General features: G+C 42.3%; 2 protein-coding genes across 2 annotated transcripts; both read left to right on the forward strand.

The window, feature by feature from the left end:
- The first annotated feature begins 6,470 nt into the window (after window positions 1-6,470).
- LOC122322133 (uncharacterized) lies at window positions 6,471-10,794 on the forward strand. Its single transcript, XM_043213574.1, has 2 exons — window positions 6,471-6,546; window positions 9,368-10,794. Exons 1-2 carry the CDS (start codon window positions 6,471-6,473, stop codon window positions 10,792-10,794), a joined length of 1,503 nt encoding a protein of 500 aa, XP_043069509.1.
- A 2,757-nt stretch (window positions 10,795-13,551) lies between these two features.
- LOC138926890 (uncharacterized) lies at window positions 13,552-14,541 on the forward strand. Its single transcript, XM_070282497.1, has one exon. It carries the CDS (start codon window positions 13,552-13,554, stop codon window positions 14,539-14,541), a length of 990 nt encoding a protein of 329 aa, XP_070138598.1.
- Window positions 14,542-16,581: the final 2,040 nt, after the last annotated feature.

Here is a 16,581-nt window from a genome sequence, read left to right on the forward strand (position 1 = left end):
TCTGGCACTTCAACGAGAGTGTTCAGAGCCACAAAACCGCTAGGCAGCAACTAGAACGTCGAGTGGACCGAATTCTAGCAAAACTTATTGGGCATGTATTGGCATCCGGTCACAGATGACTTCAAATTCAGTGTCAAATACCATCCGTCTCCCAGCATCGTGATAAACGGGGAACGAGTCCCTCCCAAATGGAGTTCCTCAGCTAAGCGATTCCACCTTTGATCCGATCGAGTTTTTGAGCAGCTACTACATGGTAACCGCCAAGCTACTGATGCGAGAGATTTGGCGGAGAGGAGTCACCTGGGATGGGCCGTTGCCAACCGAGCTTGCCGCAGCTTTCGAGAGCTGGCGGCAATAGATGAACTATGTGAGAGAGTTCCGATGTCCCTCCTACTTCTTTGGTACTGGACTGTCGGCGTTCGCTGCAATGGCGTATCGCTAATAGTCAACATAAAGGGACGGCCGTGGTAGGGAAACGGCAACCTGACTGCAACGCTCTGTCGACCTAATTCGAGAGTCACGATGGTTATGCAGACCTGCGTTCCTACGAGAACCGGAAGAGTATTGGCCAAAGAGAGAGTGATGTGAGTGAGTTCCGATGTCCCTGCTACTTCTTTGGTACTGGACTGTCGGCGTTCGCTGCAATGGCGTATCGCTAATAGTCAACATAAAGGGACGGCCGTGGTAGGGAAACGGCAACCTGACTGCAACGCTCTGTCGACCTAAGTCGAGAGTCCCGATGGTTATGCAGACCTGCGTTCCTACGAGAACCGGAAGAGTATTGGCCAAAGAGTTGCCGCACGGGAGAAACCGACGAGGAAGACATACCATGAGTTTGACTTTAACGGTTTCTTTGTATCTTAGAGATTTTTAAACTACAACCGGCTATTAAGGACCACAGCTTGGGTTCAACGATTTGTCCGACGATGTCGACAGGGAGGAGTATAGACTGTCCTATCTAGACGACGATAGAATTGAAGGATCGACACTACGATACAGTGCTCGGCGCTCTATTATACTGTCCCACAGACACACGCTGATGGAGATGGTAGTACGCTACTACCTCGAGAATATGGGGCTTCAGAACCAGGATGCCATCATAGGCGAGATACGAAAGAAGTTCTGGATAACGAGCTTACGGAAGCAGCTACGGAAGGACTGACTGCCGCATTTGAAAGTTGCGAAGGGCACAGCCAATGCAGACAATAATGGGTCCCCTGCCAGACGACAGACTGGAAGCCAATATACGGCTGAATAGTTTGAATAAGTACACATACAATTTTAACTACCGAACTGAGCGGACGTGCTTTGCGCGGGTTCCGGAAAAACTGAAAAAATTGCAGTTCTGGGGTAACCGAATATAAGCGAACAGACGCTGAACTACAAAATAATAAAAGCAATAGACAAGCTTAATACAATAGATGTGACATGTTAAACTCTTCTCTCAACTCTTCACTTCTCTCTCTTTTTCTTAAGCGAACAGTCCGCGTTGCATTTATATAAATATTGCGTTTATAAATATTGGTAAACCGGTGTTTACTCGCTCGTGAATCGAATTTATTGAGAATCTTAAGTTTTAACTTAACCGTATCGCTTCGCGTGTGCTGCGGTATATTTGGAGGCGAATTAATAATGTGTTTAAATTCAATGCCAAGCATAGCTCAGCTCTGCTTCATACCCGTCTTATCTCTATTTCTGCATTTTTCCTTTGTACTCTCCAAAGCTCCCGTTTCGGCTTCCTATTTGGCACAGTGGTTCGAGGTATAGTGTTTTTTTTAACTTTTTATATAATAATTTTGTTTTGTTTATTAATAATATGGAATTTAAATTGGTGTGTTCTATGAAGTCCTGTAACAAGACAATCTCCTCATCCCAGCCTACCAGCCTACCATGGATTTAAAGAGTTGATCACTGGTTTTCGTAAAATCAATGACCAGCTCTGTGGGCTTGATACTCAGTTTAGCGGCCTTCAGCTGCTAAATGAGTCACCTAAGCGTAAGAAATCCGCTGTTTGTGATCGGTAACGACAGTAGCGCAGCCGATCTCTGGCCACCCCAAGGGCCAGACAAATGATTAATTGTCCGACAATCACCCCCGTGGCATCCCTTCAAGGGATACCACAGGTAATAGTGAATGAAACCCCCGTTAAAGTCACCCAACGGGGTATTCCACAGTCCGGACCACCGGCATCGACTGATGCTGCAGTTCTCGTACCTGCGACACCAAAACCCTTACAGGTGATTCCTCCATTGAAACATATATTTGTTTCTTGGCTTGCCCCTCATACTTTAGATATTAATATCTTGGCTTATATCATAGCCAAAAACTAAAGCCGATACAAAGGTGGAGGACAGAGCGAAATTTAAATATAATTATGTAAGGCGCACGTCTTTTTTCAAGATTCTGATGTTCTAGATGTTTTGTTCATCCAGTTTTTGTCCAAAGAATAATTTCGTCCAAGAACATCAGCCTAGTACTGTAAAGAAAAAAGTTTTAAAACCAGTATGAGTGAAACTTCCACATATTAGAACCACTGACCAACCTTCCACCTCTTCTTCGTCCATTAACCCAAAAAACTAGTATCGCCACTAACACTTACCTATCAGAATACTAGGGGGTTATGTAGCCCAACATGTATCCCCAAACTATATTCCGATAGTTCTTTCTTTGCATCCCATATTATAGCCTTAACTGAAACTTGGTTAAAATTACAGAAAGCCGGAGAAATTTAGCTCCGAAGTTTTTCTAAGTAAGTACACCACTTTTAGAAGGGTTCGATGTCAGCGAAGGGAGGGTGGAGCTATTTGTATTTAAATTATCTTGTCCGTGAAATCTTTATACATTATATGTTCATATATACCGCCTTCGTCTGAACCGCCCACATATTGACAGCAGTTGTTCGCTATTCAATCCGTTTTTAATGTTATGACTGATCGTGACCAGCTCGTCGCTGTGGGCGACTTTAATATCCCAGAATTAAAGTGGTCCAACGTCGATAACTCACCATCTTTATCACTTAAAACTCACCATGACTTCACCGCAGGCATGTTTGACAAGTCCTTAGGTCAAATGAACCATGTTAGAAATTCAGCCTGTTCGGATATGTTAAAAACCATGTTAGGTCGGCTTTTAGACTTATCCCGATGGTACCGCTCTCTCCAGAGCTTTCCCCCTTTCAACCCCAAAGGACTCTTATCACCCCACGCTGAAGGTCTCAATCGAAACCATTCCTGGTATCCATCAGATGGCTCCATGCGTGACAAATAAGATTCGCTGTTTCCGTAAAGCTGTTTTTCACAAACATAATAGCCCTATCGATACACATGATTGGTCCGATATTCTGCCATGCATCGATCTTATTGCCACATTTGAATAATTTTACTGTACTTTAAATACATTTTTTGACTCCTGTGTGCCATTGAAATATCCGTCCGCTTCAACAAATCCTTCTTGGTTTACAAGGTGCCTCACTAAAAATAAAAATAAAAAAAATACTAAAAAATACTAAAAATAGACTCTTACTAAAATATAAAAAAACCTGCAGTAGTATTGATTTCTCAAGATATCTACTAGCTCAGCCAAATTTTACCGTGCATAACGCTGAATGTTTCCGCTTATTATAATTATAGCGATATAATCGCTGCTGGATGCAATTTACTCAGGATCCGATTCAGTTTTATAATTTTGTAAACACAAAGCGTATACATGTATCATTCCCACCACTGCTTACGTTTAGAAATTTATCTGCGATCTCTTATCAGGCCATTGCCGATCTATTCGAAGAATTTTTTCAAACAACTTATTCTCCGCCTAAATTTACAGATTGCCTTTGCATACAACATTCAATCAGCAAATCTTATTTTCTGTCTGTTTTTCACCGGGAATAGCTTATTATCTGATCTTCTAAAGGTCAAACCCATTTATTCGCCAGGCCCTGATGGAGAACCAGGCTATGTTCTAAAGTACTGTGCCAGGGCTCTGTGCAAACCTCTTCTAATACTTTTCAACTTATCTTTGGAAACCTCGATTTTTCCCCCCAAGTGGAGGGAATCTTTCATAATTCCCTTTCATAAAAAAGGGGAAAAACTCCGATGCCTCCAATTACAGAGGCATCTTTAAATTGTCGGCAATTCCAAAGTTATTTGAAAAATTAATTACTCCCCATCTGCAACACCTTTGCTCTTCGATCATCTCTCCTTGTCAGCATGGCTTTATTAAGCGTCGCTCCACCACGACGAATTTATTGGAATTTTATTCCAATGTCATAGATGGCTTTCGTAAGGGATATCAAGCCGATGTAATTTACACAGACTTTAGCAAAGCATTTGATTCAAGAGTGAGTGATTACTCTCTCTTGTTGAGTAAACTGAATATGCTGGGATTTTCTACAGACCTCTTAACGTGCATCTCCAGCTACTTAAATGGAAGGACACAAAGAGTCTTGCACAAAACATACATTCCCGTCTGGTTCGTCCTACATATAGCGTCCCTCAAGGAAGTCATCTTGGCCCGTTGTTATTTACTCTTTTTACAAATGACTTGCCCCCTGGTTTAACGAACTCTCTAGTTCTTATGTATGCAGATGATGTAAAGCTTTGTTTTTAGTACAAATCCTGCCCAATGCAGTCTTCACTCTGACCTTGGTAACTATTAAATATGGTGTTTAGCTAACGATTTAATACTTAATGGATCAAAATACAAGCTTTTATCGTTCTTGCCCCCTGCAGGCTACGTATACTCTCTATGGGATTTCCTTAGAAAAATTAACCCAGGTTAATGATCTCGGCCTCCTATAAGACGTTAATAAGGCTAAAGGAGTCCTTGGTTTTATTAAAAGGTGGTCAAAAGAATTTAATGACCCATATATAACCAAAACATAATTCATTTCTTTGGTCCGTCCGATACTGGAGTACAGTTCATGTGTCTGGAGTCCCCAATATGGAGTTCATCAGGACTGCATAGAATCCGTATAAAAGAATTTTTTAACTTTTTCTCTTAGGGGTCTAAATTGGGATGCAAATCTTCACCTTCCATCTTATAATAGTAGACTTATAAACTTACCTTGACTTAGCTTAACAAATCGTAGGACACTGCTTGGTGTAGTTTTTCTGCATAACCCAATTAATGGGGATTTAGATAGCCAGCATTAACTAACACGCTTAAATTTAAACATTCCTAATAGAAGGACTAGAAACTTAAGTCCTCTATTCCTTACCCGTTGTAGTTTGACATATGCACAACACGAACCTAAACAAGAAAGGAAAGCTAACTTCTGGCGGAGCCGAAGTTGATATACCCTTGCAGTTAAACCGGATATATATCGCAAACATCGGATACAGTTGGCCGATCCTTATAAAAATATGATAATATATCCCAATTTATTATAATATAAAATCTAAAAAAAAGTCCCAAACTTCTATCTTCAAAAATACCAAAGTTGGTATTTCTACCAAAAACCATTTCCGATCGTTCGATCGGCAGCTATAAGATATGGTCAGGTCGGATTAACTGACCAAAAAAAAATCTGTACCAAGTTACAGCTTTCTCTCTTAAAAAACACAAAAGTTGGGTCAATTCCGATCGTTCAGTTATATGGCAGCTTTAAGATATAGTCGGCCGATCCTAATGAAATTTGGTAGGTTGGATCAACTGACCAAAAATAGAATCTGTACCAGGTTCCAACTTTCTATCTTCAAACACACGAAAGTTGGGTCATTTCCGATCGTTCAGTTATATAGCAGCTAACGGATATAGTCGGCCGATCCTTATGAAATTTGGCATGTCGTAATGATTTTCCAAAAAATGCTCTCATGTCAAATTTGAACTCTCTAACTTTAAAAACGTCAAAGTTATACCATTTCCGATCAATCAATTATATGGCAGCTATAGGATATAGTCGGCCGATCCGGGCCGTTCCGACTTATATACTGCGTGCAAAGGAAAGAAAAGTGTGTGCAAAGTTTCAGACAGACGGACAGACAGACGTACCGACGGACATGCTCATATCAACTCAGGAGGTGATCCTGATCAAGAATATATATACTTTATAGGGTCGGAGATGTCTCCTTCACTGCGTTGCACACTTTTGGACAAAATTATAATACCCTCTGCAAGGGTATAAAAAGTATAGAATTTATACTTTAGAATTAAAGTATAGAATCATAAATTTCCTTACTAACTCCTTCTATCTTAATATTGTACAACTAGCTTACTATTAACTAATTATTCGTTTCTCGAGCGCCCCTCGGTCGTCTGGGCCTTTAAGCTTTATGATGAATACAGAAAGGCGAGCTGATGCTGAAATAGATCGAAAAAAAAAACAAAAAAAAAAATTAAAAGTTGATCAATGAGCAACAATCAAATAGAGCTTAGAAACGTAGATAACCAAAAAAAGGCCTTCTACTCTTACTTTTCAACCCGAGATACCGAAATGGAAAAATCGGCAATTAAAAGCACCTACAACCTTTGGAATGTGTCAAAGCAGACCGGCGACACAGGATGAAATAGATCGCTACATTCAAATTAAGCGCAAGCTAAGCCCCCAGAGTAAGTCCGGCAGGCAACAAAACAAAAACTAACCGCGTTCAGAAGATCGTTAAAGAACAAGGCTAATCCAATAACACAGATAGTTCCAACCAGCCAGTTCCCTACTGGCGGAGGTTGGGGAAAAACAACGCGCAAGGCACTGCAAAAAAAACCCGAGCCCCCTTCAATCTATGTCAGGGTGAAAAGCTCTGAAACCCCGGTGTTGAGAACTAGTTCGTCTTTATTTTGCATTTAAATAGTATTACATTTGCTTCTTTACTTGTTAATTAATTTCTTATTATCGTACCTATTTTTGCGCACATCATTGTCTTGTTTACCATTTGGGAGCTTTAAGCTCACACGCATAGCCGAAATTGCAGTGCAATGCGTTAGTATTAGAACATCACGCGATCGTTTTTCACTTCTTTTTCTGCACGTTTTGCAAGCCGGCCGCATTCTCTTGTTGACATTAACCGCAACCGCTCGCTGATAGCAACCCCGCTTAAAAACATTGTAAACCCGCTAAATAGTGAAAATAAATGCATAAAACTATAATAAAAACCATAATACAGTCCACTATTCAAAACATAACAAATTTTGGTCCTTCGAGCCGGATGCCTGCGTTTATTTGTGCATTTACTTTTGTGAACATTAGAGACAAATTTACCGCTTTTTTGTCATGAACGCGATAATGCATAGAACGATTCAAGAACGTGGTGCCTGCAAGGGGCAAATAACGCGCACCCTCAACAGTGCTGTGGAGTTTTCACAAAGATGTGAAAATGTGGAAACATTACAATTCAAGCAATTCATAAAAATTCATACTTCATCGGGAACTGCTGATTTAAGGTTTGAGAAAATTCGGATTCCCACATTTTCTGGTAAATATGAGGATTGGAGCTAGTTTAGTGATTTGTTCTTAAGCTCAGTAAATAGTAACGAAAAGCTCTCCAAGTGCCAAAAGTTTCATTATCTCAAATCATATCTGGAGGGAGAAGCACTGTCCCTAATTAAACATATTGCCGTCTGTAATGATAATTACCAAGACGCATGGGAAAAATTAGAAAATCGTTATAATAAAAGGTCGCTCATCGCTCGATCGTTTGTTCAGAATTTTTTATCGTTGCCAACCGCTAACAATTCGAATATTGCAGAATTACGCAAGGTAATTGACTCGGCAGACGAATGCATTCGAGGCTTACATGCGCTGAACTGTGACAGCCGCGATGTATGGCTCATTTATATTTTGCTGTCAAAGTTAGGTTCAGAAATTAAACAAGCTTGGGCCAACTGTAGTATATCGGCCACTGAAGACGTCCCCATAGATGATCTGTTTGCCTTCTTTTCGCTCATTGTGATACTTTGGAGTCTTGTTAGGATTTACCCGCAATGCAACCCTCAAGACCAGCCCAGAGTAGACGCCGCCAAGCCGCCTTTCATGCCAGTGGATCAACTCAGTCGTCTCGCGAATGTATATATTGCCAAGGACAGCATTCTATATATTCATGCAATGAATTCAAGGCACTGGATGTAGTCAGCCGCCGTACCTTCGCCAAGGATACAAAATTATGCTTCAACTGCTTGAGTCGATCGCATCAAGTCAGGGATTGTAATTCATCGAACACTTGACGTCAGTGCAACGCTAAGCATCACACGTTAGTACACCCGATTGAAGCAAGATCGGTTCCTGTGGCACCTGCGCACTCGACTGCCGCTGATACGAATACTGCCGCTGTTAGCCACCATATTTTGGGGAGGGCCAACAATCCAGCCCTACTGCCAACTGTTGTCGCCGATGTAATTGACACATGGGGAAACGAGACCTCATGTAGGTTATTGCTCGATACTGGATCAACAATAACCATGGTATCTGAGTCCTTTATCCAAAGGATCGGAATTCTTCGCACGCATGCCCGCCTTTCGGTAGTTGGTTTAGGTTCGCAGCCTACCGCTAGCTGACCCGACGTTTGGATCTCCGGGGAAAATCGACGTTATCTTAGGCGCTGATCAGCTGTGGAACTTATATACTGGACATCGCCGAGAGTTTGGTATCGAATACCCCATCGCACTGCATACTAATTTTGGATGGGTTATTACAGGCAGCTATACTGATTGTAACGAAGCATCTACGCACGCACAAGTTCATCACGCTTATGAAGATTTGGATTCCTTAGTTCGCTCATTTATGGACATGGAACAAGTGCATCCGAGTAAAAGAACGATAGACGCCAGTGATCCCGCCGAACAACATTTTCTGAAAACACATGCTCGTAGAGAAGATGGTGTTTATATTGTTCAATACCCATTCAAGGAGCCCCGCACGCCAATTGGCTCCACTTTGCCACAGGCTTTAAACCGCTTCGCCGCTTTGGAAAGGAAATTTAGAAGATTCCCCGCACTCAAACAACAATATGTGGATTTCATGGATGATTATTTAAATCGAGGACATATGGAATTGATTCCGGCTGCTGCAGGCGGTGAGGATCCCGCACGCTACAACTATTTGGCACACCATGCAGTTTTTAAGCCAGATAGTACTACCACACGTTGGCGAGTGGTATTTGACGGCTCTGGGAAGGATTCCACGGGTCATTCTCTTAATTCGCGACTGCATATAGGACCACCTATTCAAAGGGACTTAATTGGAGTATGCCTTCGATTTCGTCAGCATCGTTATGTATTTTGTGCAGACATCGAGAAGATGTTTAGAGGCATTTTGGTGTCGGACGAACATACACAGTACCAACGCATAGTTTGGAGGAAGGATGAAAACGCTACGCTGGATCATTATCGACTGTTGTAACAGTAACATATGGATTAGCTTCATCGCCGTTTATTGCAGTTCGAGTTCTTAAACAGCTCTCGAATGACTATGCCGAATTGTATCCCACCGCTGCTGTCGTGCTCAACAGAGACGCGTATGTTGATGATATTCCTACTGGATGCGACAACATCAAGGATCTCATTGCACTCAAAGATGAATTGATTCTGCTTCTTAGCGAAGCTCAATTCAAATTGCGAAAGTGGAGCTCAAACTGTTACGCCCTTTTAAAGTCGTTGCCAAAGGAGATTTGTGAGTATCCACCAGAGGATTTAGAGGAAGACCGCTCATTTCGATTTGTTAAAGTCCTGGGATTGTGTTGGAAACCAAAACCGGACTATATTTTCTTCAAATTAGAAACCCCCGCATTTACAACTGCTCTTACTAAACGCATATTGCTTTCAGAACTAGCCAAGATCTACGACCCGCTGGGTTTGCTTTCGCCAACTGTTGTTTTTCTGAAGATCCTATTTCAAGATAGTTGGCTAAGTTCTGTCGATTGGAATGAAGTACTACCGCAGCAATTATGTACACGATGGCAACAGTTTGTATCGGAAATGCATTTATTGGAAACTTGTCGAGTTCCTCGCTACATATCTGCACCACATCAAGAAATGGAACTGCACGGATTTGCTGATGCATCATCTCAAGCGTATGCTGCCGTCATCTATAGCCGCGTCGAAGTCAACAATGGATATGCTGTCAAACTGATTATGGCTAAAACTCGCGTAGCCCCTATTAGGCCTATCTCTATTCCGCGACAAGAGTTAAACGCAGCTCATTTACGCTCTAAACTGATTTATCTGGTCAAGCAATCATTAACTGTTCCTATTTCCAGAATCAATTGTTGGTCAGACTCTGAAATAGTCCTGCATTGGCTATCTTCTCCGCCTAGGACTTGGAACACCTATGTTTGCAACCGCACTGCTGAAATTCTAGAGGTTTTCCCACGCAGCTGCTGGCAACATATTCAAAGTGGTGATAATCCCGCAGACTGCGCATCGCGAGGAGTACTGCCAAAGGACCTCGTGGATCATCAAATATGGTCGAATGGACCACCTTGGCTATCTCAGTCACGTTCAGCTTGGCCACCTGTTAAAGCTAAGTTTGTTCTGTCGACAGAAGAAGAGGCCTGCCTAGAGATGAAGGCTGAAACGAAAGTTAATCTACACATTTCCGACGACGGATCGCTATCGCTATCTTCGCTATCTTGTATGATCAACAAATCCTCCTCATGGTCCCGTTTATTAAGGATAGTCAGCTACTGCTTTCGCTTCGTTCATCGTCTTCTTGAAAGGAATCGACTTTCACCATTCCTAACGGCGTGGGAGCTACAATATGCACGAGCTAAGATCTTTACGCACGCTCAAGAGGAGTTCTTCAACGTGGAGTACAAGCAGTTAACTACCGGACAGCCATTGTCGAAGAAATCGAAGTTTTCTCTCTAACTTGAAAAACGTCAAAGTTATACCATTTCCGATCAATCAGTTATATGGCAGCTATAGGCTATAGTCGGCCGATCCGGGCCGTTCCGACTTATATACTGCGTGCAAAGGAAAGAAAAGTGTGTGCAAAGTTTCAAGACGATAGCTTTAAAACTGAGAGACTAGTTCGCGTAGAAACGGACAGACAGACGAACAGACAGACGTACCGACTGACATGCTCATATCAACTCAGGAGGTGATCCTGATCAAGAATATATATACTTTATAGGGTCGGAGATGTCTCCTTCACTGCGTTGCACAAAATTATACAAATATTATTACAAAATTATAATACCCTCTGCAAGGGTATAAAAAGTATAGAATTTATACTTTAGAATTAAAGTATAGAATTATAAATTTCCTTACTAACTCCTTCTAGCTTAATATATTACAACTAGCTTACTATTAACTAATTATTCGTTTCTCGAGCGCCCCTCGGTCGTCTGGGCCTTAAAGCTTTATGATGAATACAGAAATGCGAGCTGATGCTGAAATAGATCGAAAAAAAAAACAAAAAAAAAATTAAAAGTTGATCAATGAGCAACAATCAAATAGAGCGTAGAAACTTAGATAACCAAAAAAAGGCCTTCTACTCTTACTTTTCAACCCGAGATACCGAAATGGAAAAATCGGCAATTAAAAGCACCTACAACCTTTGGAATGTGTCAAAGCAGACCGGCGACACAGGATGAAATAGATCGCTACATTCAAATTAAGCGCAAGCTAAGCCCCCAGAGTAAGTCCGGCAGGCAACAAAACAAAAACTAACCGCGTTCAGAAGATCGTTAAAGAACAAGGCTAATCCAATAACACAGATAGTTCCAACCAGCCAGTTCCCTACTGGCGGAGGTTGGGGAAAAACAACGCGCAAGGCACTGCAAAAAAAACCCGAGCCCCCTTCAATCTATGTCAGGGTGAAAAGCTCTGAAACCCCGGTGTTGAGAACTAGTTCGTCTTTATTTTGCATTTAAATAGTATTACATTTGCTTCTTTACTTGTTAATTAATTTCTTATTATCGTACCTATTTTTGCGCACATCATTGCCTTGTTAACATTTTGGGAGCTTTAAGCTCACACGCATAGCTGAAATTGCAGTGCAATGCGTTAGTATTAGAACATCACGCGATCGTTTTTCACTTCTTTTTCTGCACGTTTTGCAAGCCGACCGCATTCTCTTGTTGACATTAACCGCAACCGCTCGCTGATAGCAACCCCGCTTAAAAATATTGTAAACCCGCATTTGTGCATTTACTTTTGTGAACATTAGAGACAAATTTACCGCTTTTTCGTCATAAACGCGATAATGCATAGAACGATTCAAGAACGTGGTGCCTGCAAGGGGCAAATAACGCGCACCCTCAACAGTGCTGTGGAGATTTCACAAAGATGTGAAAATGTGGAAACATTACAATTCAAGCTGGAGCGTTTGATCGCCACTTTCAACCACTTGATGGAGCTCTCAGATGATTTAGTGGAATTTCACTTGGAGGAGGGATATGAAGACCCTAGATTGGACATACCCGAATACGAAGACAAGTTCTACGCCGCGCATGCTATTTTTAGTAACGCCATCAAGGACATGGGAGGTCAAGATCATGGACAGGACCAGTCGAACATTCTACTTTCAAGTACAGTGGAACGCCTATTTGAGGGACAAAACAACCTTTTGGAGAAAATTTATACTTCATCGGGAACTGCTGATTTAAGGTTTGAGAAAATTCGGATTCCCACATTTTCTGGTAAATATGAGGATTGGAGCTAGTTTAGTGATTTGTTCTTAAGCTCAGTAAATAGTAACGAAAAGCTCTCCAAGTGCCAAAAGTTTCATTATCTCAAATCATATCTGGAGGGAGAAGCACTGTCCCTAATTAAACATATTGCCGTCTGTAATGATAATTACCAAGACGCATGGGAAAAATTAGAAAATCGTTATAATAAAAGGTCGCTCATCGCTCGATCGTTTGTTCAGAATTTTTTATCGTTGCCAACCGCTAACAATTCGAATATTGCAGAATTACGCAAGGTAATTGACTCGGCCGATGAATGCATTCGAGGCTTACATGCGCTGAACTGTGACAGCCGCGATGTATGGCTCATTTATATTTTGCTGTCAAAGTTAGGTTCAGAAATTAAACAAGCTTGGGCCAACTGTAGTATATCGGCCACTGAAGACGTCCCCATAGATGATCTGTTTGCCTTCTTTTCGCTCATTGTGATACTTTGGAGTCTTGTCAGGATTTACCCGCAATGCAACCCTCAAGACCAGCCCAGAGTAGACGCCGCCAAGCCGCCTTTCATGCCAGTGGATCAACTCAGTCGTCTCGCGAATGTATATATTGCCAAGGACAGCATTCTATATATTCATGCAATGAATTCAAGGCACTGGATGTAGTCAGCCGCCGCAACTTCGCCAAGGATACAAAATTATGCTTCAACTGCTTGAGTCGATCGCATCAAGTCAGGGATTGTAATTCATCGAACACTTGACGTCAGTGCAACGCTAAGCATCACACGTTAGTACACCCGATTGAAGCAAGATCGGTTCCTGTGGCACCTGCGCACTCGACTGCCGCTGATACGAATACTGCCGCTGTTAGCCATCATATTTTGGGGAGGGCCAACAATTCAGCCCTACTGCCAACTGTTGTCGCCGATGTAATTGACACATGGGGAAACGAGACCTCATGTAGGTTATTGTTCGATACTGGATCAACAATAACCATGGTATCTGAGTCCTTTATCCAAAGGATCGGAATTCTTCGCACGCATGCCCGCCTTTCGGTAGTTGGTTTAGGTGCTAACCCGGCTCAGCAGGTCAAATCAAATGCAACTATTTGGACCAAGATTCGCAGCCTACCGCTAGCTGACCCGACGTTTGGATCTCCGGGGAAAATCGACGTTATCTTAGGCGCTGATCAGCTGTGGAACTTATATACTGGACATCGCCGAGAGTTTGGTATCGAATACCCCATCGCACTGCATACTAATTTTGGATGGGTTATTACAGGCAGCTATACTGATTGTAACGAAGCATCTACGCACGCACAAGTTCATCACGCTTATGAAGATTTGGATTCCTTAGTTCGCTCATTTATGGACATGGAACAAGTGCATCCGAGTAAAAGAACGATAGACGCCAGTGATCCCGCCGAACAACATTTTCTGAAAACACATGCTCGTAGAGAAGATGGTGTTTATATTGTTCAATACCCATTCAAGGAGCCCCGCACGCCAATTGGCTCCACTTTGCCACAGGCTTTAAACCGCTTCGCCGCTTTGGAAAGGAAATTTAGAAGATTCCCCGCACTCAAAAAACAATATGTGGATTTCATGGATGATTATTTAAATCGAGGACATATGGTATTGATTCCGGCTGCTGCAGGCGGTGAGGATCCCGCACGCTACAACTATTTGGCACACCATGCAGTTTTTAAGCCAGATAGTACTACCACACGTTGGCGAGTGGTATTTGACGGCTCTGGAAAGGATTCCACGGGTCATTCTCTTAATTCGCGACTGCATATAGGACCACCTATTCAAAGGGACTTAATTGGAGTATGCCTTCGATTTCGTCAGCATCGTTATGTATTTTGTGCAGACATCGAGAAGATGTTTAGAGGCATTTTGGTGTCGGACGAACATACACAGTACCAACGCATAGTTTGGAGGAAGGATGAAAACGCTACGCTGGATCATTATCGACTGTTGTAACAGTAACATATGGATTAGCTTCATCGCCGTTTATTGCAGTTCGAGTTCTTAAACAGCTCTCGAATGACTATGCCGAATTGTATCCCACCGCTGCTGTCGTGCTCAACAGAGACGCGTACGTTGATGATATTCCTACTGGATGCGACAACATCAAGGATCTCATTGCACTCAAAGATGAATTGATTCTGCTTCTTAGCGAAGCTCAATTCAAATTGCGAAAGTGGAGCTCAAACTGTTACGCCCTTTTAAAGTCGTTGCCAAAGGAGATTTGTGAGTATCCACCAGAGGATTTAGAGGAAGACCGCTCATTTCGATTTGTTAAAGTCCTGGGATTGTGTTGGGAACCAAAACCGGACTATATTTTCTTTAAATTAGAAACCCCCGCATTTACAACTGCTCTTACTAAACGCATATTGCTTTCAGAACTAGCCAAGATCTACGACCCGCTGGGTTTGCTTTCGCCAACTGTTGTTTTTCTGAAGATCCTATTTCAAGATAGTTGGCTAAGTTCTGTCGATTGGAATGAAGTACTACCGCAGCAATTATGTACACGATGGCAACAGTTTGTATCGGAAATGCATTTATTGGAAACTTGTCGAGTTCCTCGCTACATATCTGCACTACATCAAGAAATGGAACTGCACGGATTTGCTGATGCATCATCTCAAGCGTATGCTGCCGTCATCTATAGCCGCGTCGAAGTCAACAATGGATATGCTGTCAAACTGATTATGGCTAAAACTCGCGTAGCCCCTATTAGGCCTATCTCTATTCCGCGACAAGAGTTAAACGCAGCTCATTTACGCTCTAAACTGATTTATCTGGTCAAGCAATCATTAACTGTTCCTATTTCCAGAATCAATTGTTGGTCAGACTCTGAAATAGTCCTGCATTGGCTATCTTCTCCGCCTAGGACTTGGAACACCTATGTTTGCAACCGCACTGCTGAAATTCTAGAGGTTTTCCCACGCAGCTGCTGGCAACATATTCAAAGTGGTGATAATCCCGCAGACTGCGCATCGCGAGGAGTACTGCCAAAGGACCTCGTGGATCATCAAATATGGTCGAATGGACCACCTTGGCTATCTCAGTCACGTTCAGCTTGGCCACCTTTTAAAGCTAAGTTTGTTCTGTCGACAGAAGAAGAGGCCTGCCTAGAGATGAAGGCTGAAACGAAAGTTAATCTACACATTTCCGACGACGGATCGCTATCGCTATCTTCGCTATCTTGTATGATCAACAAATCCTCCTCATGGTCCCGTTTATTAAGGATAGTCAGCTACTGCTTTCGCTTCGTTCATCGTCTTCTTGAGAGGAATCGACTTTCACCATTCCTAACGGCGTGGGAGCTACAATATGCACGAGCTAAGATCTTTACGCACGCTCAAGAGGAGTTCTTCAACGTGGAGTACAAGCAGTTAACTACCGGACAGCCATTGTCGAAGAAATCGAAGTTTTCTCTCTAACTTGAAAAACGTCAAAGTTATACCATTTCCGATCAATCAGTTATATGGCAGCTATAGGCTATAGTCGGCCGATCCGGGCCGTTCCGACTTATATACTGCGTGCAAAGGAAAGAAAAGTGTGTGTCGAAAAAAAAAAACAAAAAAAAAAATTAAAAGTTGATCAATGAGCAACAATCAAATAGAGCTTAGAAACGTAGATAACCAAAAAAAGGCCTTCTACTCTTACTTTTCAACCCGAGATACCGAAATGGAAAAATCGGCAATTAAAAGCACCTACAACCTTTGGAATGTGTCAAAGCAGACCGGCGACACAGGATGAAATAGATCGCTACATTCAAATTAAGCGCAAGCTAAGCCCCCAGAGTAAGTCCGGCAGGCAACAAAACAAAAACTAACCGCGTTCAGAAGATCGTTAAAGAACAAGGCTAATCCAATAACACAGATAGTTCCAACCAGCCAGTTCCCTACTGGCGGAGGTTGGGGAAAAACAACGCGCAAGGCACTGCAAAAAAAAACCCGAGCCCCCTTCAATCTATGTCAGGGAGAAAAGCTCTGAAACCCCGGTGTTGAGAAC

This window comes from Drosophila bipectinata, chromosome 4 (assembly GCF_030179905.1).
Source record: "Drosophila bipectinata strain 14024-0381.07 chromosome 4, DbipHiC1v2, whole genome shotgun sequence".
Classification (NCBI taxonomy): Eukaryota; Metazoa; Arthropoda; class Insecta; order Diptera; family Drosophilidae; genus Drosophila; species Drosophila bipectinata.